Here is a 24,506-nt window from a genome sequence, read left to right as displayed (position 1 = left end):
ACTCTATGTCAGCCTGTAAGCATTAAACTTAAAAACTCTATCACTTCAGAAATATTTTGTTTTTAAAAGCAGCATCTTTGTCAAACTGATAATGTCTATGGAAATTAGTGCCCAGCATAACAGCATAGCTCTCTTCACTGAACAGCAAGTCCATGACAGGAAAATCCATCCAGGCTTTCAAACCATGTCCATCACATCAGCGTTCAAGCATCTTAAACTGACAGAAACAATATTAAAAAAGAAAGTGTAGATTATCTCAAGGCAGAATTTTTATCAGCATCTTTATCATAAATACAGATCAGTCTGCCATTTTAATTCACATCTATTTCCACAGAAATAGTTGCTTTCATTAAAAGGACTATGCAAGAGCCCTATCAAATATATAGAAGCTTGCTGTAAATAAGTTTTACAGTTATGTGAAAATTCAGATGCTTTCCTTTCCACGCTCGGATCCTTGATGGGAATACAAAGCTGTGGATGAACATTATTAATAGGCAAATTCATAATGAAAACACATCTCACAAGTGTCAGGAGTAGAAATAGCCTTCGCTGGTAGTTCTGAAGATGAAATTATTTCTCTCAAAAGATACTAAGCAGATAAGGAAGGCACTTTCTTGCCCGTTCATTTACAAGCATTAGAGATGCTCAAAGAAGCTTAGGGAAGAAAAGCAAAATAGTGCAATTAAGATTGAGGAAACAGTACTTGTTTGAAGTAGTACATTTCCATAAGCACATCAAACACAGAAACAGGGTGCAAACCAAGCATTTAGCAAGTTATGAGACCACTGAGTCTAAAACCAGAAGTGTTGAGACCTACTTCAGATATACTGAGAGCTAAACCACACTGGCCAGCATGCAAGAATTCCTACTAGGCAGTGTAGTGCAGCAACCTGGGGTTCAACCACCTCACTTACCTTCAAGTTGTGCTGTACAACTGTAAATTACATTAAAATCTAACACTGAAAGAAATACAACCCTCGCAGCCCCAAACACACCCACCTATGGTACTCAACCACTTGAGGCCAAACAGAAGATGGAAACGGGGAGGGGGGGGAGGAGGATGGGGACAGGACAACGACTGAATCAGCTGAAATAATTCATGCCTGGAATGAAACAAGCCCCCAGTGGTTTTTCGCCATTTGCTGCCGAGCACCTCTAATGCAAGCCAGACAGTCAAGGACACAGTCCGAATGTTAATATGAAAGCATTAAAATTCCCATTGAAATAGGACATGTCAAGCTACTTTATGTAACATGATTTATAATTTCCAAATGTAGTAACAAGGGATTTTATTGTACAAGAGCATGTTGTACACAATGGGGCTCTGGATTCGCATTCCACACTAGCCAATCTAGAATTTCCAAAGGTTTATGCTAGTACATGTTCAAGTTACTGGTATGTGTATGAAAGGCTAGCTATATGCATTAGAAATTGATGGGGTACAGAACAGACTTAAAATGAGAGCTCTCTGCACATTTCTCTGCATACTAAACAGAACTGGACACCTCTGATCACTGCTGCTGAATGGCTCCAAAACAGTGCTTATGGACAGAAGCTGAACTGTCCCCATCCCACAGGGCACTTGCATCAGGCAGTAAAAATGGACTTTCAAAAGCTTCAGAAGTTTTTATTTCCAGTCTTGCATGTCAATTGGGTAACTGATGTCTTCCACAAGTTCAATGTAGACAAACCGAGAGCAGACTGGAAACTTGTGGTTAAGTTTCCAGCGAATGGCCTGCACTTTCTAAGCCACTAAACCCCAACTTCAAAACCCCAACCTCAAAAACCATGATCTCTTATGTTTACTATATTTAACACAGCAGCTAAAAATCAAGGCAAGCTGCCCAAGTTCTGTGCTAACAACACCCATGGAGAGTTACAGCACAGAGCCCATACTCTGTCATGACTTCAAGTTTGTGGATTTTTGTGCCTGTAGACACATTTTCTTACCTCTCCATTCTACATACCAACTTCTCAGAAATGCTTAAGTATTTCAGCTCTATCAGCCCACTGTTCTTTATTTATGCATTCACTTTAAGTAGTTTAGACAATGTAACCGCAATGAAAACTACATGTATAAATTTGAGGCAGAGTTGACTAGTACAGTACAGAAAAGCAGAGACATTGACAAGAATTGTACCTGCTCCCTACACTGGGAGAGGTATCAGACCAACTGCTAGTGTGGCAGTATCCCAGGAAACACTGGGATAAATTGGGAGTAGTATCAAAAAAATATTCTGCTTCATACTTTTTTATTTGGAGCAAACTATAACCAGTCAATGTCTACACACACAAGATGATGGAGTTAGACACAAAAGACTGTTTCTGTTGTATTTTGTTATATGGCTGCACTTAGGATCCTAGCTTTCTTACTACCTTCTTCATTGGTGTACTATTAATCTTGAACCTCATTCAAGCAGATACTTTGTTCTGTCCTCTTCCCCTGCCTAAGCCTGGTATCCATGTCCAACTAAACTCAAATACGCTTTGAAATTTTTTCATTTAATTAGTAAAAATACACACCAAGAATGCCTGACTGCAACAGACCACACAAAGATCTGCACCTTGCCGTCAATTAGATATATTACAAACTTAGCTGTGATTGATGTGGTCAATTTATTGCATTCCAGGCAATTGATCCCAGATCCAAGACCTTGGACTACTCTGCTTTTACAACACTAGTCAGAATCAATAATCTTTAGGCCTTGCTGTTCTTGCTCTGCCATTCAGCACTAGCAGTAAGAATTCAGCTTACTCCAAGTAATAAAAATCAAATGCATATAGACATTCATGTTTGCTATTTCAATCCACGAGCTATCTGCAATGCAAGTTTAAAAAGGAAAAATATATTCTGTTGGAATCATGAGAATTGAGCAAAAGCCAGAACGGAAACCAGCTCTCCCTAGGCAAAGTGGAAGATGGGGTGGGGGGGGTGGGGAAGCTAAAGAATCAGATGCTACAATTAAGGGATGAACAGCTGGCATTTTAAGGAATGTGGCTTATAAACCAAGAGGCTGGGTAATAAAATGGCAGATGAAGTTCAGTGGACATAGGTAATAAGTGATGCACAAGGGAAAGACCATCTAACTTCACATTCACAGAAACGGACTTCTCCCTCTATGACTCAGAAGCTAAATCTTGATGGCAGCAGTTTCATCAAGATACCACCTCAGTGTTCAGCAGCTATCAGAAAGCAAATCAAGTGTTAGGCGTTATTAGTACAGAACTACAGAACAAAAGCAGAAGATACCATGACACTGCTTGAATCCTGAATGGCAGATGCAGTTCTGGTCCCCAAATCGCAAAGAGAATCTGAACATCCAGACAAGGCACAGGAGGAGATCGCAGAATGTGTCTACACCAGCATTTTGGCTCAGATCAGAAGTGCACTTTAGAAACTCATCTCCCGTTCACTGCCACTTCCCACACTGTGATTCTCCTCTCAGAGCCTTCTTGGCCCACGTGAGCTGGATTCTCTGAGTGAATCTAAACAAGGAGACAGCCACTATCACAGCAAATGCTAACTAGCACCCAGTCCACAGGATTAGGCTAAAATCATCTGATGAAATATTCTGTGAAATGCAGATAAGCCCAGGCATCAAGCCCTAATTCACTTTACAAACCCCCTCAGAATCCACCATGCTATTTGATAATGAGGGCACAGCCAAAGCTGAGAAGAGGTGTTGAATATCTTGTTTATGGCAAACACCTAATAAAACTAGGACACTTCATTCTGGGGAAGATAAGACTCAAGTCTCCTACACAATATGGCTCTGAAACAACCTAAGTGGCATAGAACAGGATGAGCAAGGAGTAACTGCTCAGAGTCTTTTCCTAAACGTGATGGAGGAAACACCCAGCAGAACAGGCAGGTCATCCTACTTCAAAACAAAAGGAGATGTTTCTTCACATAGCACCTGTTTAAGCAGGAGAAATCCTTGCTAATGAAGATTATGGATGCTGTAGTTTATAAGGGTTCAGAAAGAAACTATACAGAGTCATTGGGGAAAAGTCTATGAAGAGCCATTAAATGCAGTCAGCAACACTAGCTCTGGAAGTATCCAAGCTGCAGACACTAGCACTTGGGGAATACTTCAGGTAAGTAAAACTACACACCTCCCTTGTTACTGTCCTCTTTCTTGTAGGATCCACTACTGACCACTGTCAAGACAGGATACTGGCCTTCATGTACAAAATTTAGTCTGACCAAGTTGGACTACTCTTGAAAATGGAAAGACAGGTGTGCTAGATGGAAAAAGGAAATAAAACGCAATTTTATCTAATTTTAACCAAGTTAGGAAAAGGGTATAGAAACTTCTGTAACAAACTACTGAGCAAGCAAATCTCGCCCTTCTTTTAGGGGCATAATCACAGGCTTCATCACCGTGCCAGCAGATGCAGCAGGGGTCAAGAGATCCTGCAATTCCATTTATTACTGAAAACTGTTATTCAGATGGAAACTTCTGCCACACATTGCAACACAGCCTGCAATGTTTGCAGACTTACAGACCCTTGGGGACAGGCCCAGAGAGACAGTTAAACTATGGGTCCAAAACACTAAACTTTGAGTTATAAACTGTCTAGGAAACAGCCTATTTATTGCAAGAGATCTGAAAGAAAACCCAAAAGCTAGAGGAAGTCACTAAAACAGAAGTCATTTAAAACTAAAAGGGAATCTGCCTAGAGACATTCCTATGCTTCAACCTTTCCAATATATTCTTCATCCAATCTTCTCTCTGAATTTTTACACTTGGCCAATAAATACCTCTTATTCCAGCACTCACATAGGATTTATGATGCACTGCAAGTGCTGTGCAATTAACAGATTTAATGCCTGATTCATTTCCTTCTTCAAAGGGAGACTGGAGAAAAGCACAACAGGAGATGGCTGGGTACTGTAGCTGTGGGTATATCATACATATACATGATATGACATTTCCTCTACCACTACTATAAGTCAGCACATCCTCACTCTTCCTGTAGATGTATCGAACCTTTTTCACTGTTTAGATTCCCAACTATTATTCATTCTTCAGCTTAATCATTGAGGGGGGGGGTTCTACCCTCAGTATGGGTTTTTACACATCATCCCACATTTCACCATAATTTATCAATTGCTTTTTCCACTCCGTTTCACTGAATTCCTAATCTCATATCCCCAACTACACTGTCTACAATCATAACATAGAAGTGACTTTAAAGAATTCAGTATGCTCCACTAATTTCACAATGTGTTAAAAGAGATAACAGAGAGAATACATTCTTTCCATCTCAGTGTGATTACTTTAACTTGCATATCAGAGACAACAGTACACAGCCGAGAAGGAGGCTAGGCATTTCTGCCAATGGAAGCCAAAGCTCTGCAGTCTTACACAGGTATTGACCAACTTTCAATGAGAGAAATGCAACCAACTCTTAGGTGCAAGACCGAGCATTTACCTCTTCCACATTTTTGATTAGCATTTTGTGGATGTTTTATTCTGAATCATGCGGATAGGGCTTCATCCAATCCAGCAGCACATGTGTTTGAGGGATTATTACAGATGCATCATATACTAATAAAACACCCTGCTCTGAAAGGAATTTTAAATGGCACAACTTAGCGTCTTGCTTCCCAGCTGCAGTCTTAAGTTCTATATAATGTCAATGCTGAACGCAAGCTACTTTCACAAGCAATTAAGACAGACTACATGAAGTACCTAGCTCAGCCCGCAGGCTATATAAGACTTGGCTTTCAGTTTTGTTCAATTACTTTGTCCTTGTCTTTCATAAACAGAAATCCTTGTTTTCCTTTCTCTCTACCACACACTGCACCTGCTCTCCAAATTATACCACCCTAATCTGCACATGGCAGCCTTTGGACCAGTTTTACTCTACACTGAAGTAGTTTTTGCCAAAAGATTTGGAGGTAAGGTACATAACAGTGATGTTCCTAAATAAATTCTACTGTCTAAAAAAAAGTATCTCTGAACTAAGTTTCAGCTCACACTCAAAAGCATAAATAAGACTTCACCTCATCCCATTAAGATTTCTTCAGACAATTTTACTTGCTGCAGTGCTACAAGCCACATAAGTTTGCTTAAGTTGTTGCCATTGCTGCAACTTTATTTCTGAAATAAACTTTAACAGTATTGAAGTTTAAAGACTAGACATAGTCTAAATCTTATGATATCCTAACCTTATCTCTCAACACAGCAAGAGCTATTCAGATTAAAACCTACCGGGATAAGAACAAAGAGGCAACAGAGGGAAGTCCAATATTGTATCATTATGCCCTCAAATGCAGAAGCTCATTCATATGACATGACACTTACTCCAACCATAGAAACACTCTCAGGCTTCCGATCCTGTGCGCGCATTAGATACCTAAGCACTGGCAAAACACTCCTTGGAGTCTAATATTTGTACCAAACTGTTCTCAGGATTTCTTACTAAATATTTAACTTCATACATCACCTCTACTCAAACTGAGCAGCAACAGTAATTAACTTGATTCTGAGAATCTATGCCTTTAGCTGAAAAGATGACACAGTTAAACATTCCAAGCTTTAACAGAAGTGAAGAAGTACTACTTTTTCCATAAGTCAAGTTACCTTATGTAAGCCAAGGCAGAAAAACAGACTAGTTCTATTGAATTTCTCCACAAACCAATATTAACAGTCATAAAAACAGTGCCAAAGGGTTAACACTTTATGATGATAATAATAAATAGTGTCTTCTTTGCTTGGAAGACTAGAGATCAATTTTAAGATAAGTATCATTCATGATTTATGTTTTATCCTGCCTCCTGACAAACATTTCAGGACTACTGGTTACTGTTCAAATTCTGTTCGGGAACAAAACAAGCCAACTTGAAGACACACAGCTTTGATTCCACATTTTAGATAATCACATGGAGTTAAAAACCACACAAACTAAACAAACAGAACAGAAGATACTCACATTCCCCATGTATTCTGAAAGTAGATCCTGCAAGGCCTGTCGCACTGCATTACACTCGGCAACTATACGTTCCCGTCGGTCATCACGTGTGCAGGATGAATCAGCCATCAGGGCTGCTCCACTAATGATGCTCTCCAGGCGTTCTTCCAGGGAAGGCCTAAAACGTTCTTCACTGAAGGTCGATGGATCCACAATAATTTGTTTCTAGTAAAATAAAGGTTTTTAGAAATTAGTAATCAGACCAAGCAGTAAGTTACTGTTAAGTCATCAACACAACCAACATCTACAGCAAACCCCTGATCAGGCATAAAAGGCAAACACCACACAATTTTGGCACCGAGGTTGATTTTCATGAGTAGTTTTGTAAAATTACTAAAAGGCTCCCCAGCAGATTACATTGCTAGTCATTTCTTGTGCTGCTTTGACAGCTAAACAAAACTTGGCCACAGGAAGCCAAATGAATGGCAAAAATCAAACGTGCCAGCACAAATATGGTTCAAAGTACAGAACTCGTCTTAACTAGATGTCAATCCGGACATGCCTTCACTAGTTAACTTGTCAGATATAATTATCCCATCATGAACAAAAAAACCAAGGAAAACAAACATCCAAAATTAGCCCTATATATAGTGCTCTGTTGTCCTAGTTTATCCAGTCTTTCTTCTCTTCACCATTATGCAGGTAAATACAACAGTATTCTCAGAAGTTCTCGAAGTGAAACATCAACACAAATGTTTCAAACAGCACAGAAATCAATTTCTTCATGGCAGAAAATGATCACAGGTTTCTCTTGACAGAGTATTAGTAAGCACAGCTCATACTGAGAAACTTAAGGCTGAAACAGCAGTACTGATGTATCTGCTTTTCAAGGGGCCAATATCACCAAACATAGAAGTTCACCAGGAAGAAGCAGTGTTGTATTGTCCTGGTTTAACCCCGGCTGGCAACTAAGCCCCACACAGCCACTCGCTCACTCCCCCCTGGTGGGATGAGGGAGAGAGTCAGAAGAATAAAAGTAAGAAACCTCGTGGGCTGAGATAAAGACAGTTTAATAGGTAAAGCAAAAGCCGTGCACACGAGCAAAGCTAAACAAGGAATTCATTCACCACTTCCCATGGGCAGGCAGGTGTTCAGCCATCTCCAGGAAAGCACGTGTAATGGTTACTTGGGGAGACAAATGCCATGACTCCGAACATCCCCCCCCCTTTTTTCTTCTCCCCCCAGCTTTACATGCTGAGCATGACATCATATGGCATGGAATATCCCTTGGGTCAGTGGGGGTCAGCTGTCCCAGCTGTGTCCCCTCCCAACTTCTTGTGCCCCCCCCAGCCTACCCCCTGGTGGGGTGGGGTGAGAAGCAGAAAAGGCCTTGACTCTGTGTAAGCACTGCTCAGCAGTAACAAAAACATCCCTGTGTTATCAACACTGTTTCCAGCACAAATCCAAAACACAGCCCCATACCAGCTACTATGAAGAAAATTAACTCTATCCCAGCCAAAACCAGTACAAGTATTTATCACCTTGTGAGTACTTTCAGGTGATTTATTTAAACAGGTTTGCAATTTATTAATGAAAAATTATTTGGCCATTTCAAGATTTGGTGGTTTGTTTAGGATTTGGGCGGGTTTTCTTCCACTACAGGGGCAGGAGGGAAGGATGTTGCTAACTCTTTATAAAAGAAGCCCCAACATTTTTTAAAACGGGAGTTTTTGCAATCACTTTGTACGCCAGCTAACTTCAACAGCAACGTCACAACCACTACTTCTCCCGCCAGCCAGCACATTTCATCTCCCTATGGAGTAACCACACAACCTTTGCAGAGGATTAGAACATGACACACATTCTCCAACACGCTCCTCACTGTTCCTGAAACTGTTAGCCGTATGGATAATACAGTAGTATGCTACAACTCCAGAACTGCACCATCAAAACCAGACATAATGATTATCTTGTTATCTTCTGGTAGCCATTTAATATTTTTACCATCACAGTAAAAACACTGGAGTATTTGGGGGCATGTGCATGCAAAGCCTCTATTGCAAGAGCACAATAATACTTAAACATTAGCAGGAAATGAAGTGCAGGGATAACATCTGCCAAGAACCTGAACACATTTGTTTTGTCAGTCTCCTTTGGCAGGAATGAGATGACAAAGCTATTGCACACAACGCACATTGAAGCTGGCCTGCTGAACAAGCCCTGCTGCTATTAGAGAGCCTCACAAAGTGGAACTAAAAGCTCAAAAGCTCCATGTGAACCGCAACACTCAAAAAAAGTCTCCGGCCATATATTAGAAAGTTCATATAGTAAAATATGGCCATGTATCAAAAACTGCATTAAATGGTTTGAGCTAGATTAGCCAATCCATGAACCTGAACTGAATCGCCTCTTCAGTTCTACATACCCAAGTCAGTCCCTAACATCGTGTGCTGTTAGAGGACCTGCCTTCCCCTCCCACAGATACCTGCTCAAACCTGCAAACCCTTGGGTGCTAACCTGAGGCACACTCTTAAGACTTACATAGCTGAACATACAACTGATAGAATTTAAGAAAAGCAGAATTAAAACTGAAATCACAGTCAAAGATCAAGACAACCACAACATTCTCTTGTTACCCAAGAGATCACAAAGAAAGGCTTCACACCAGACACAGGGAAAACTCAAACAGTACTTTATCCTGGTAAAAGAAACATGGCAGAGAAAGTAACGTAGGGGAGGAACAAGAGTGGCAAGAGCAAAAAGGAGAAGGTGAGCAATATCTGGCAAAACCAAGAGTTAAACACCTTTGAGTGATGGCTTTGCAATATTAAATAAAGTTTTAGAGGTAAGTTAGTGCCAAGGTGTTTAAAATTCAGAGGCTGAATCAGTGGTAGACACAGAATACTGGCTTCAAAAAGAAAGTGTTCTCAGTAAAAATGCATGGCTATCCTCAGTAACTTACTGAATGCAAGATAAAGAATATGACAGATCAGTACAACACATCAGTGTGAAATGACTTCATTCCCAACCAAAGATCATATTAAACTTCCCACTTCATGTTCCTCTCAATAGGTAGTTTGGGCAATTCCAAATACATTATTCACTTTTAATAAGTAATTTCTGTCACCTACAAGAATACATTACATATATATATTATGAAATAATCAATTTCAAATAAACCAAGGCCTTACATCTAATGTAGCAGTAGGCTAACTGCTATTTCAGAGCTAGTTTAACTTGACAGCCTTCAATCACCAAGAACCACATATATAACTTTCTATATTTCCATGAATCCTAGTTTGGAAAAAGACTTTTTTAAAAATAAAAGCTTACTTTATCTGGGACTTGCTCTATTTCAGTAGAAAATGATCTTTCAGGCAATATAAATAAAAGCAAGCTGTTGCTAGTAAATGAGGTGAACAAATACAAGAGTTGGAGTTACTACTTCTTTCACACAAAGGGTTCAAAACTTACATCAAAGTTGTTCAGAGCATAAGCCAGCTCTCCACCTCCACCCTGCTGCTGGGCAGCGTCATCTGATGCAGTTGCTTGAGCTGCGTTTGAGATGCCTGTGACCGCCTGCTGAAGCTGTTTGTAGATCAAGTCCCTGTTAGCTTTGTAAGCAGCTACATCAGGGTGCTGCAGACAGGCCTGGGATGCTGTATAAAGAATGGGAACGTTCTTCTGCAGAATTCCTCTGGCTGCTGCCATTTGATCGCGGTGACCCACATCTTTCAATTCCTATTAGGAAAATTAAAGGGGAGAAAAAAAAAGCAGCATTTGAGAACATTCCCCACATTTAACATGCATACACTGTCTCCCTGCATCTTCAAAAGACAGACACGTTCTTTGCCTAGTATGCTCAAATCTAACTATCTTCTGATTGAGTATCCCTACTCTTAAGGGCTCAACTAATTTCAAAACACAACAGCTTCATGAAGACAAAAGAAAGAAATACTGTAGGGCAATTCACAACTCCACAATTCAAAATCTAAGGTTGGATTTTTGCTCCTCTCCACAGTAGAGGACTAATATTTTGAAAGCCAGTAACACCTATAAATCAGGAGGACACAGAAGTTGCGAGCACACATTTTTCTCCCCACTCCATCCAGTTTGCATTACATCTAAAAAAAAAGTCATAAAGAAAACTAAATCCTCAAAACAGAATACCTTACATTTTTAGATAACTTAAGAACCAAGCTAATTTTTAACTATGAAACAAACAAGAGGCTTCCCCTACAATCCTGTCTTGCACTTGCACATGAGAAGCAAGATCTTCTTTAATTTAAACTTCAAGACTCACAACCAGAATGTTTTCTTTAGTCACACCTAGAAGATGGAGTTTACTCTCCTCAACTCAGGTACTTAATTTCAGAAGAACAACTATATCATCTCATTCAACTTCTTGTTCATCTCCAATGAGACGAGATTAATCCAATGACTGTAATTACCACTAATTTAAGATTAGCAAGCAAGTCCATATGTCTTTTCCCAAACGCTCACTGCTGCAATTCTCTAAAGCACCATCACCTCCGCTTTGGAATAGAAGCACTATGATTAGATAAAGCTTCTGAGTCCAGCACAAGCAGTAAGTTTATAAAAGGAAGAACAAACACAGTTATTAGATTATCATAATTTTGAAGTTACCTCTTAAATCTAACAAAGAGGTGATGAAAATGAGGAGGACTGCCTTACTGAGAAAAGGAAAAAAAAAAAACCTGACAGACTCTTCAAAATGAATGGGTAATATGTGACCTTTATAAGATACACACTAAGCAGGGAGGGCACTCCAAGCAGGCGTACAGATTCACAGATTTAGTACAACCACCTCCCATAGTGTGGAACAATCCATCACAAAGCAGTTTAAGAACATTTATTGCATTGCCATCACAACCCTACTCCCATTTACTGCAATCAGATTTTAGATACATAACCAACTGGCAATCCATTTTAGACTGTACCCAGTTTATTTTCAAAGATGAATCTGTGCAAAAAAACCAAGCAGGGTCAGAGGTGCATAAGCAATTTTGGTTTGTATGTATCAGTGGAACAAACAAAAAAAGCTCTACAAGAATTATGCTATTTCTGATAAATGGGACTGCCCACATCTCTGCTTTCTTTTGAAAACTTACCTACACGAGTCACAACAGTGCTATTGAACAAAACACACTTTACACACAATTTAAGCTTAAGCACAAGCTATCCAAACACAGAACATACACATAACAAACATGATTTTAAACTCCTTCTCAAATGGGCATTTCTGTGCAAGACTAACCAGCACTGCCACTCACTTTCTTGGAAAGAGTTGTAATTCTGTGCCCAGCCATGACTTTTCCTCCCTCTTTAAATGGACATGTTCGGTTTGTCTGTGCAAACCACAAAGGCAGTGTGGTCTAGTGGTGAGTGCACCAGGCACCTACTCACATCTCAGTTCTCTTTCCTTATCCACACCTGCATTGCTTCAAAGTGGGAAGTGCAAGCCTTGGGAAGCAGCATTTAATTAAGGTACTAAAGCATTAACATAAACAAATGTTTACTACTAGAAGAAATTCTGTCAGAAGCAGTACACTACAGCTGAGCAGACTTTCTGCTTACTAGGCAAGCTCAAATTTCCTAAACATGGCAGAGTGCAACAGAAAGTACTCAGCAATAAAGTTAAAAAAAGTAACAAAAAAGTATTAGCAGTATTAGGTACTGTCCAAGAGCAGCGAGGCTGCCTTAGTTTCTTATTTTGAAAAAGAAAAAGAAGAAATAACATACGGAAGAAAGAGCTGCCATCACTATACCTGTTGTCTTTTGGCTGCCATTATGTTAAGTTTGTCCACTTCTGGTTTGAGGGCTTTGTATTGGATACCCAAATCCTGCTCCGTGCCAGCATTTCTTAGCTTCAAGATACCTTCTTCCACCTAAAAGAACATATATGCACATATTTTTCCAAGTAATACAAGTCCACAGTTCAGGAAGTAATTCAGAATGTACTTCATAGCAGACAGAGAAAGCAATCTTCATTTGCCCCCTTTTCTTTGTTGGAGAGAGATACTTCAAAAGCTAATAGCACTCAAGGGTTAGCTACTACTTCATAGTCACCAGCTACCAGAGACAGCCAAGTACACGCATTTGAAAGAGTATGAAGGAGCCCAGGGCCTTGGCAGAGCTGCGGCAGTGGCCAAAGGGCACAAAGAGAGTCCTCAAAGCCCTGCCACAAAAGCAGGCCCAGTATCAAATCTCATTTAATTTCAAATTCTGTACAAATCACCCACCCACCCTCTTGCTCATGGGAAGAAAAGGCCTCCTCAAATATGCCATATCAATTTTATTTAGTCTACCAAAGCTACTCATCCCTAGCAGCTACAAGGGAGTACTAGTTATAAGAAAGCCAAATTATTTCTTCAAGATGAAAAAAGCTGGTTATCACCTGCAGTTGCAGACCACAGTGCATTTTGTTTCAATACTAAAAGTACAGAATAAAGTGCAACACAATGTCAAAATCTACTGACAATGACTGTAAAAACAAGTGACAAACATGCATTACACATGTTTTGCTCAGAGGAAAACCACTAAAAACCTCCCTGCTCCAGAAGCGAGCCGCTGACAGCGCACACACCAGGGTCAGCACGCATGCATGAAACAAAGCCACCTGACAGATCACACCTAGGGTGCCAGGCACAGCAAAGTGAATCACAGCAAAGAACTACACTTACTACTTTAAGTTGAACAAGCAGCTTGTAGACATCTGCCATATCAGCCAAAATCAGCAGTCGAGTAACAGCAGAGAGGAGGGCACGTGCTGCTCGGACCATGTTCCCTCGTTTCACAGAGGAGCAAGGGTCATCTGCAAACTCCCCCGAAGCACTCTTCATCAAGTCACCTGCACAAGGGGACAAGACAGTCTGACTTTCACACCACACAGCATTTCTTAAGGGGCTATAAGGATTCCTGGGCAAGCCAATCTAAGTCTTGAAAACAAAATGCATTTGCTTGAACACAGCCAGCAATTAAGACTGTGTGTAGCTACCTCTAAGTGTGGTTACCACATGGTATCACCGTAGAGGGGCTTGTGCAGGCAGGAAGGGATGAGAAATAACGCTTTGATTCTTATTTCTAATTGTGCAGGTGTTTTAACAAGCCAGAATCCTCCGGAGAGGCAAATTCAGCCTGTCTTCACTATTACATGCAGGATTGCAGTTATTTCACAAACTACAATGCTTTCAAAGCTTAAGCAAAAGCTTTGATTTGTGTGTGTGTAGGAGTTAAGCAGAAAGCAGCAGAAAGTACTGTAAACACGCAAGCAAATGCCACAGCTCATGGGACTGTAAACAACTCTGAGCGATGACCTGGCTGGATATGCCCTGGTTTGCATTCAAAGCAAGGCACCGCTTAGTAAAACGCTTCAACATTTCATAGCCTGTGGGTCTGCATCTGGTGCAGGAGGAAAGAATTTAGGTTTCAGATGGTAACAATGCAAATTGGTTAACTATGAAAAGCAAAGGCCACTTTACACAGCTAGAGAAATTCCTCCAGAAGGCATTCAGAAAGCATAAAAGTAATGTCTACATGTAGTCAGAGGAGTAAATTTTGGATTTCTCCCCCCACTTTCTGGGGCAGCATTTTTCTTCCAGTACCACAGTTCCTACATGGCAGCAAGTTTTGGAATCCAGATTATTATTCTTGGATCTCTTTGCATTTCAGAAACATTTGGCGAACAGCTAGGATTTAGTTTAGAAAACGCTAGGTACTCAAGGCCAAAGATTTGCAGGCAGCTAGAGATGACCAGAAAGCAGGCGAATAACTAAGTGTTGTGTCAGAGGCTTCCCAAACCTGTATGAAAAAGTGTCCGTATGGCCAAATATTAAAACAAAAATAGCACATCTCAGATAAGAAGAAAAGAACCTCAAATAGTGCTTCACAGGTGAAAGTGACAGGTGACAGTGACTCCATTCAAGCCCACTACCAAACGGGGTGGCAATGCAGTGGCATCATCCTGCCAACGGCTTGCCTGCTCCCACAGCTAGGCACTCAGTGCAGTGTATCCCCAGTATGTGAAGTGCTTCAATTTTATTTTAACAACTTTTTTTTTTTTTTAGCTCCTATTTTAACTACTCAAAAATACCTACAACTGGAAAGCCTGGGATTAACCATCCACACACTTACCATTAAGCAATTAATATCTTGCCCTGCAATAGTTTCTAGCACCCAAGCACTCTACACCTTCACAGCCAAATACAACCCAAACACAGCTGCCAGCCTGTCCAAGCAACTACATCAAGACACTCAATTTTGTTCAAATGCTCCCTCCTATGTAACACCCTTCCATCATCTTAAATAATACAATGAAGAGTGGCATACAACGTTTTAAGATAAAAAATATGCTACTTCAGTACAGTGACATATGAAAAAAGCTTCTGTCCAAGTACAGACCAGCTATAAATATCAATCTAAAGCTATCCCTTACCCAACTTTTTGAGGAACACAACTCATTATTTTAACAAGTGTTAAAAGCCTCAGATTTCCAGATGGGTGAAAGACAATGCATCTCCAGTGCTGAAAAACTGCAACCAGCCATAAGATTATAAAATCCCTACATAGCTGACATAACCCTTTTTTTATTCCTTCTAGAAGATGCTAATAATAGTGAAATTAATGTCACCATCACATCTATTAATAATCTCAGGATTTAAAGATATATGCCAGAACCAAAATTCACTACAAATATTTCCGCCCTTATTTACCTATATGTAAAATTCCCACATTTCCAACTCCCAAAAGAAAGGAACATTGTTTTCATTTATTTCCTATTTAAAACAACTTAGAGAGGTGCCACTTGCTTCATCTGAACCTCAGAAACTGCTAACCCAAAATTATCCTCTACCCATCTCTTAGATTGCAAACTTACAAGCCAGTCCTGAAATAAAATGCTATTCCTTTTTATTTGAACCAGAGACTTTAAAAGATTTAGTGAGTTTCAAACAGCTTGTCAGGGTGTCAAAAGACAACCAGCTTCCCAGAATTAAAGGAAAATTATATTTAAAATTGTTGCATACATATTTTTTTCTGCAAATTAAAGAAAGCTGGCTTTCAGACTTTTCTTACAAAGAAAAGCAACATGGGGTAGTTATTTTAGCTAGATTCAAAGGGTAAGAGGGAACTCCACCCTGGCCTAAGTATGCAGTTACTGCATTATGTGTGCACATTAGCAGTTCAAACTGGATCCAGCATAATCCTCTCATTTTCAAATTTGAGCCAGAGGTAACACAGCAAGTTTGAAAGCAGGGTTTCAAGAGTTAAAAGAAATACACTGCAGAAGAGTCAGACTATGAGACTCAGATTATACAGCTGGTACAAATTCTTATATGAGTAATCTGTTTCTCCAATACAACCTTAGATTTTCACTAGATATTACAAGGGAAAGATAATAAAACAGAGTCAAGAAAAGAAGAGGCAATGGTAGCCATTACTATGATCTTGTCAATAAAGCACTAAGAATTCAATTAAATCTAATGGAACAAAACCCATTTCAGAAATAGTAAGATTTTAGTCCATCAAAAGAAAATTACCATTTTCTAGTCTCATTCCCACCATGCCCACAGGGTCTGACAGCACTTTCAGACAGCACTATTAATCCTCCTCAGCAGCACGGTACATGATGACCATGACAGAGAGGGCTTTCTTTATACGAACACTGACGGAACAGGAAAGTGGCAGAAAAGACAGGCAAGGCAAGGAAGACCCAGGACACACACAGGCACTGATGCTTTTTTTCCAAGCTAGAAACTCATGCCCACACATCACCTCATACCCTTCAGCACCTTCCAGTTCAAAGCCCATCTCCAGGCTGCTTTGCCTGCAGTATTAGAAATACAGAGTGCCATCAGGCCATACCTCTACCTTCTTGTAACACCCTATCACAGTTCCTTAGAGGTTGCCTATTCCCCTCATGCTTGCCTTATAGGCAAGCATGAAATCAGAGTTTAAAGACTCTACTACTCTGGATGCTGAAGTCTTATCTTAACACTAATGCCATCTTCAATGTCCACCATGAGTGTCACAACAGACTGTCCTTGCTCTCCACTATAAAGGACAAGGCCCTGTATCTCCTTTTGCCATATCAACATGGGAGTTGACACTTATGGCAACAAATGGTTCAATTCCTTAATCTTGTCTTCAGTTAAATCCACATACTGCCTACATCACTCCTCCTACAGTTTGCCAAGAACTGTCTCAGAGCTCCCTTAGGTTATGGCCTTTCAAACATCTCAAGTCCTTGGCTGGAGGATTACTTCCAATACAAGTGGTACACTCCTAAAACATTTTTATTGCAGGAAAACAACTGAGAACACTTTGCACACTTCCAAGAAATTAAGCTAACTGGTCACAACAGAATTTTAAAGTTGAGTTTTCCAAGAAGAATTCAATGTTTAACTTCAAGTTATTCCACAACTGGCCTCCTGTTCCTTGGAAATCCTTAAGCCATGCATTTTGTGTGAAGTACAGTTGAAAAAACATTTTACCCTTTCATAATCTGCCTCACTGTTCAGTTTTGGAGAAAGCTTTGTGCAGAAACACAGGGCAGAAAGACACCACACTGAATCAGTAGGTTCGCTGCCCTGCATTTGCAACCATGAAACACCATCAAAGTCCACAGGATTCACAAGACCATTCATCCATTCTCTTACCTAAGCCCTGTGCACAGGCTTAAGCTTTTCCATTTTAAGCTTTAATTTTTGGCCTTTTATGCAAAATTACCATAGGAAAAAACACAACAGCAAGAGCATAGCTAATACCCTGGCTCCTCGCACTAGCATACAGATATATAGAGGCAGTGAACTATGCTCACCCATACTCCAAGAAAACAGGAAGAGCCTGGTCAACCTGACCCAAAAGAAATTTCCTTCCTGAACCCACAGTTTGCATCTTGTCTCAGTGCCAAGTACCTGGGTAAGAAACTGGTTCAGTTCCAAAACACCTCCCAACAGCACCAGAAGAGCTGACCATTTCCACACACAATCTTCGCTGCTTCAAAAGAAGGTAAAGCCCCAAAGAGCCTAGAGTGGGCGGAGTAAGACTGGGCAAGACCAATATTGCCCCCTCTATTACCCAGCAAAACTCCAGTAGCTGAAATTAGCATAGCAAATGCTGTAAGAATGCTGAAACCCAAGACATTCACATGAGATATTTTCCCAGTCCTAAGTCTTTTCTATAACCACAGCAGGATCTATTCTGAAAAACACTTTGATTCTCTGTCTTCACTATTCTGTTCAAAATTTTATTTTAAGAAGTTTCAGTACTTTAAAGAAGTCAAAAGTCCAAAGCTTTAAAGGGCCAGGAATCTTACTTTAGGATATTTCATGAACTTGTTTAATATTTAAAGCAAGTTGTAATTTATTCTTCCATTGTAAAAATCAGGAAGACTTTGAAGATCCACTTATATTGATTTAGTATGTAGCCATACTATCATTCATTCTAAATAGCTCTTTTCACTTCTTTGTTTTTACCCCCAACAAATGGGACTTTATGAACAAGCGTACTCACTAAAATCATGTACCCTCTCAATCTTCTTCTTGCTAGGCTAAAAAAAAAAATTTTAATTTTCTCTGATGAGACAAGTTATCTATTGTCCTAATCATCTTCATAACCTCTGTCTACATTCATTCATCTTTTTTTATTATGGTAACTAAATCGCTCCCTACTCTAAATAGAGGCATTATTAATTCTATTTTCCTGTCTTCTGCTGAAGATCAATTGTGCTATACATCTATAATCCTACTGCTGCCGTCAGACACGCAGATGCTGCCGGTTTATGATCACCCTGCTGCTGACCAAGACACCCAGATTCTCCTCTCCACTTTTGCCACCCATTGCAAAAGGCAGATAAAGGCACCAACACCTGGAAGTTTTGCCAAGCACACACACAGGCTTTGTATTACACTTCCCTTGTTTCCCCAGTTCATGAATTCAACTGGTCTACCACAATGCTGGAAACACTTCTGAAGTGCATGGACTGTATATAAACATGTACATTGAGAGTTTGTATCTCTTCCCTGTTACTAGCACTACTGAGAACTGCAATCCTCCCCTTGGGCATTGGCAACAATAAACCTTCCCTCTGTTGTATCTCATTTTTCACCATTTGCTTCTAATTTCCTCAAAGGTTTGTTTGTTTTTTAATTTCCTTATGAAGAGCCGCTCTGCTAAACCTGACTGAACACTGGCACCATGATGGGGCACAGGCTTTTATCCGTAGTCATGCTGCCCCAGCAGCCCAGCCCTGCTGTGACTGCATTCCCACAAACGGTGGTGGGCACAAGACGTATTCAGGCAAATCACTCAAGTCTAATCATCATCCATCCAGCTTCAGAAAACAGATACAGCTATCCTCTCTATGCACCAGATTTCATGCAAGCTGCAAACAGTGAAAAGGGAAGAAGTGAAACAACGTTAAGGTGGGAAGTCACTTCATTCCAGCACCTCGCAGCTATGAACACCACCTCCTCTGTCAAAGATCAACAGAGCAGGGAGGTTTTGGCATCAAGTCTACGTGTAGTCTCAAAATCAAGCAGGGGCCAAAAAACAAGTGATAGGGTCATCCTGAAGGTTTGTTTATCAGTTTCTCCTTCCTACCAGCTTCTCACTGTAATATGCAACTACAAATTCAGCTAACGGAACTTCCCAATCCTGAGGACTGAGTACAGCTCCCTTGCTCACTAATATCACTAAGAGTCATTTGAAGGTACGCACAGATGAGCTTTGACTCTCAATTCTGAGCAGCAATCAAGCAAGCACCAAGAATTAAAGGCTTCAAGACAAAGGGGTCTCTTTTGCTGTTGTTTGTTGTTATTAAATTAAGCCAACTCAATTAGCCCCTTATATTACAGCCTTCTTATGTTGATCTTTCTTTGGTTTGTCAACCACGCTCGTCCAGAACTTCGAACCATTTTCAACTAATATTTCATCACCGTGCAACTTCTGGTACAAACAAGTAATTAATGCTAATGAGTTTTCCTTTTTTTGCAGCAGCAGCCGTCACCGTTAATACCAGTTGACTGGGTTTCACCGAAGCATAGAAAAGGCTCATGACTGGAAGAATGATAAATGATTTATGAGCAACATATTTACTAGTGCATATTTTAGAGTAAGCCAGCTCCATAGGCTTTTCTTGCAGGCCTTCTCCAAGAAAGTAAAAAAGAAAATTATAAAAATCAACACTAGTTGTGGGGGAGGAAGCCTGGAATATTTAATCAAGGTCCTCGCATTCTGTTTGTTGCTGTTTACATTTTGCATATTTGAGACACTTGGCTCTGTCAAGTCAACACTCAGCTCTTCCTCCTACAATGCTGTTTTGTATACATTCAAATACTGAAGAAGTTATTGACATATTTGAGACGTACTTCCATAACATTTATAGGCAGGATGGGAAGTTGACTTTTTAGCATAAACTGAGTTTTAAATGCTCTTCAAAGAATCAGCCCTTCTGCTTCTCTTCCCAATCTCTACTTGGGACATCCAATTTCCAGATCTGCCCAGTTCATGCTATTCCTCAAGGAAGCCAGCAAGACAAGCTGACAATCTATGCAAGTGGAGAGGCACTGAGTCATTAGAAATAACAGCAAAAGGGAAACAGGAACATTTCTACTTACTCTGAAAAAACACAGATGCATGCTCTTACCTTGCTTACGAACATCTTCCACAGCCGCTACCAGCTCCTCTTTAAGGAACTGGCTCTCTTTCGCAATTTTGTCTCCTTTCTCCAGGAAATTCTCTGTTGCTTGTTCAACTGATGCAGCCAAAACATGGGCTTTTTTAGAACGCCCTCGCTTTTTATTAGAGGGGCCCTTGTTGCTAGTGTTAACCAGTGTTGTTACCTAAAGACAAATATGGAAGGGAAAAAACAAAAAACATGAAACAAATTAGAAGTTTATCAATTTGACAGCAATGCCATGTGTATTTTTTTCTAGACAGCCTATCACTAATACCTGCACTATTGCCAGCTCCAAAGGTTAAACTCACAGATAAGTGTTTTTCACATCTCTAAACATTACCATGCTTCTCGATTCCTTAGATGAGCATTAGAAATTCAGCTAAACTGCTTAGAGATTTTTCTTATCAGCAGCAGACCTGAAAATTTTAAGAATTGAGTTCTATTTGTATTTTTGATAAACTGCAATATCAGTAACAGGCCAGAGCTATTTAACACCACATAAAAAGAACCCAAGTTGGGATTAACTAGTTTGGGATAGCTCTCCAGGCATAAAAGACCTCAAACAAGGTTGAAGCCATCATCTACAGAAATCTAGCAACACAGTATCTTTTGAGTCCAAAACAGTATTACAGCCAATGGACTAAATACAGAGCAAAGGACTTCCTAGAGCTGATTATTTCCCCAAAACAACCAAAACTGAACTCTTAGAATCCTCCTGCGATCAACAAATATTTCCAAGTTTTATGTTTTAGACTGAAACCCTGCTAGGAGCTGGTCACCAGCGGCCAGATGACTGCTAGGAACACAGGATCAGGATCCATGCCCTTCAATCAAACACAGCTAGATGTCACAAAATCCACGCACACTTTTCCATTTGCCTCCCCCCCGCCCCCCTTTTTGTTAAGTCTAGGAAAAGGCATACAAAGCTACTTCAGAGGGATATTAAGTTACAACACTAAAAAAATATTACTACTCTGGAAAACCCAAGGACTGCTGACATAAAGGTCCTCAGAGCTGGATCCATCTTCTCAGTAGGTTGAATCAGAGAGGGGAACCCATCAGTTGGGAACATCGCTGTTGGTTTATGGGGAGCATTTGTATTGGGTAGTCTAAGTTCATCATGTACTACAAATAAAGAACAAGTTGCAATAATGCAACTTACTGTACTTTCCTCTCTGTATTTTGCCAGTCACATAATGCACAAAATTTGTGATTGCCAGTATGGCCTATTGTGCTACTTAAGGAATAAGTTACAGACACTGAACTCAGACAAAAAGGTCCTATAAACAAGTTTGCTAAATTAGGACAATTTCTCTTAAGGAAAAACTCTATCAGTAACTCCAGCTAAAAAGCTATGTAGTAGATCACCCAACTGCCCATCTGAATATCTGGAGGGAACAAATGGCAAGTATGGACAGCAGCTTCGCAATTAAAGGGATGTTAATACTGGAAACAGAACTTGACCATTGCAGTTTGTGCTTAGCAGGAGTTGCATTCAGTTCATACTGCCTTTTTAAAAATTTCTTATTTCAGGAAAACAATGCTAAAGAAAATGAGTTAACTGTCTCCAGTGCATCTTCTCTTCTAGACCTCCTAGAAAGCCTCTTCCAAGAATCTTCAAAATGCCCAATACACATAGCTTACATTTACAAAACTTACTCTAGCTCTCCTATATTCTTCTGTGCATTTCATTGGGCAATATACACCATGCAGAAATAAGCTTTGATTCACAAATCCAGCATAAAGCATAGGCATAAATTAAAGGAAAGCATACATATCTTGTAAAAAATATACTGAAACAGTAGCAAATGTCATAAAAGCGTACTTCTTGGGTGGAATTCTGTTAAGAGGGGTCAGTAATCTATTTACAACACAAGGCTGTTCTAGACAGGTTGCAAACATCCCCCACCATACATTTCACCATTTACCTGAGCTTCCTGCCAAAGGCAACCCTAAACACAGGTAATCTGAAAAAAAAAAAACAACTTATGGAGACCCTACTTCTGGCAAGCACTAATGGCTTTGTTGCAAGGGGCTTTTGTCATTCCTGAATACCAGTTTCTAAATGAGACATAGCCCAGCTTTTAAAGACTCAACAAATAAGCAGCATACCACCCAAAATACAGGCAAGAAACAGCACAGCAGCAACGGAACATTACTCACATGCATTTCTGCACTTCTAATTGAAATACTGTGTCTTATCAGGTGCTGAAAAAACAGTCTTTCTAGACTCTTGCCCAATAACTGTTACAATCAAACTGAAGAAAGAAATTACTTGTACGCTTTTTTCATCTTTAGTTTTGTAGTGTCTTTACTTCTGGAATTTAAGCTTTGGAAGTTACTTAATTTAAATAATACATCAAAACAGGTAATCATCCTTATGAAGGTTTTGCCCCCCCACCCCCTTTTTTTTTCCTACCTGTGTAACAAGAGGCTCAAGTAGTCTTTCAACTGCCAGTGTTCTTATCTCCAAGCTTTTGGGGTCCCATTTGAAGTTAACATTGCCTGCAGTAACAGCAGTCATTTCTAGAAGAAGAAAAGAGCTATATGAATACTTTTTTTTTTTTAATTAGTGCTGTTGGAATGTATTTTAAAAATAAATTAAAACAGAGGCTATTAAACACACAACATAGCCATTCGGTCTAAGTTAAGGTTATACTGTCTCCAGAAATATCAGTTTTGGTTCAACTGATGACAGTTCAAAAAATTGCTTATGACAACAATATACAGACATTACCTGGATGTTTTGGTTAGAAAATAAAAACAAAACCAAAACCAACCAAACAAAAAGCACACCAAGACCTATCCAAAAGCCACAATATTTTATCAGAGCAATGAGCAAACCAAACATTACCTGTCTTGTCATCAGTGGTCCCCAAGCAATGAAAATGGACCTCACAGGTAATGGGGGCACTTTACCATGAAGCTGGAGGCTAAGTAAATAACTCCTTTCCTATTTCTGCTGCCTCTCCCCAGGGCTGGCTGTCCTGTGCTCCCAGACCAGCTTTGAGACACAGCCCAAGGTCTTGGGGGAGCAAAAGGGAACACCTTGACTTCAACAGCACCAGGAAGCCACCAGTTTCCTCAGCTCCACCATGAGTCACTATCCCAAATGCTTCGTTAAACCAGGAGCCAGGTTCTAAACTCAACTCATTTAATCTACCTGTTCATCCAACTCACCTTTTGGAAGTACAAAGGTAAAATAGTGAATATAAGCCTTATAAAGCCAGAAAATCCAGTTGGTTCATATTTAACAGCATATGTATCTACTATGCTTCCCCTTAACATTTACATAGGAGAGAAAAGCAGATTTGCATGAAAAGATCTGTTAAAAGCTGTCACTGAGCCGTTCCTTCCCGTTAGTTTTATATCAACATCCCAATGCAACAGCAAATATGATTATGGGAAAAGTTTAGTAGAACCACTAAAATAGCTCTGCTTCTGAAACCAGTAGTCTAAAAAAAAAAAACCCACACACAAAAAAAACCCCACCAAAAACCACCAAACCTACAACAGATCACTAGATTAACACTGTGATGCTGTGCAGCACAACAAAGGAATAACCAGAACCATAATTTCAGAAAAAAAATGAATTTAAAGTATTTACAGGGGTTGCCCTCAAAAGTCAAGATTAGACTAAACCCACATTTGTAACCTTGTATTTTTTAAAAAGTCAGGAAGAGAAATACATTTCCAAAGTCTCCTGCCACCCCTCTTCCTAAGCACCTACTGATGAATTTGCTTTAAAAGCTTATTAGTTGATATTTTTAAATCTTACTCTGGACAAGGCATTGTCTGCATAGCATCTCAGCAGACAGATTGCTCTGACAGCACCAGATGTCCCCAAGCTGCCACACGAGCACAACATCCCATTATTTTTAAGAAG

General features: G+C 39.9%; 1 protein-coding gene across 1 annotated transcript in view; it reads right to left on the bottom strand.

Moving 5' to 3' along the window:
* Positions 1–23,144, bottom strand: part of CTNNA1 (catenin (cadherin-associated protein), alpha 1, 102kDa) — a 102,889-nt gene extending 79,745 nt beyond the window's left edge. Inside the window, exons 1-6 of the mRNA XM_010579160.1 lie at positions 23,040–23,144; positions 20,588–20,783; positions 13,626–13,792; positions 12,711–12,830; positions 10,396–10,662; positions 6,943–7,146 (exon numbers count right to left, since the gene is read on the bottom strand). Of these exons, the coding sequence (XP_010577462.1) occupies positions 6,943–7,146; positions 10,396–10,662; positions 12,711–12,830; positions 13,626–13,792; positions 20,588–20,783; positions 23,040–23,144 (1,059 nt within the window). The remainder of the gene's footprint in view (positions 1–6,942; positions 7,147–10,395; positions 10,663–12,710; positions 12,831–13,625; positions 13,793–20,587; positions 20,784–23,039) is intronic.
* Between the last annotated feature and the right edge of the window lie 1,362 nt (positions 23,145–24,506).

The sequence above is a fragment of the Haliaeetus leucocephalus genome, unplaced genomic scaffold (genome assembly GCF_000737465.1).
Source record: "Haliaeetus leucocephalus isolate CR32 unplaced genomic scaffold, Haliaeetus_leucocephalus-4.0 Scaffold656, whole genome shotgun sequence".
NCBI classification, from domain to species: domain Eukaryota; kingdom Metazoa; phylum Chordata; class Aves; order Accipitriformes; family Accipitridae; genus Haliaeetus; species Haliaeetus leucocephalus.
Note: the sequence above shows the minus strand (reverse complement) of the source record. Positions and strands in the feature narration are given on the sequence as shown.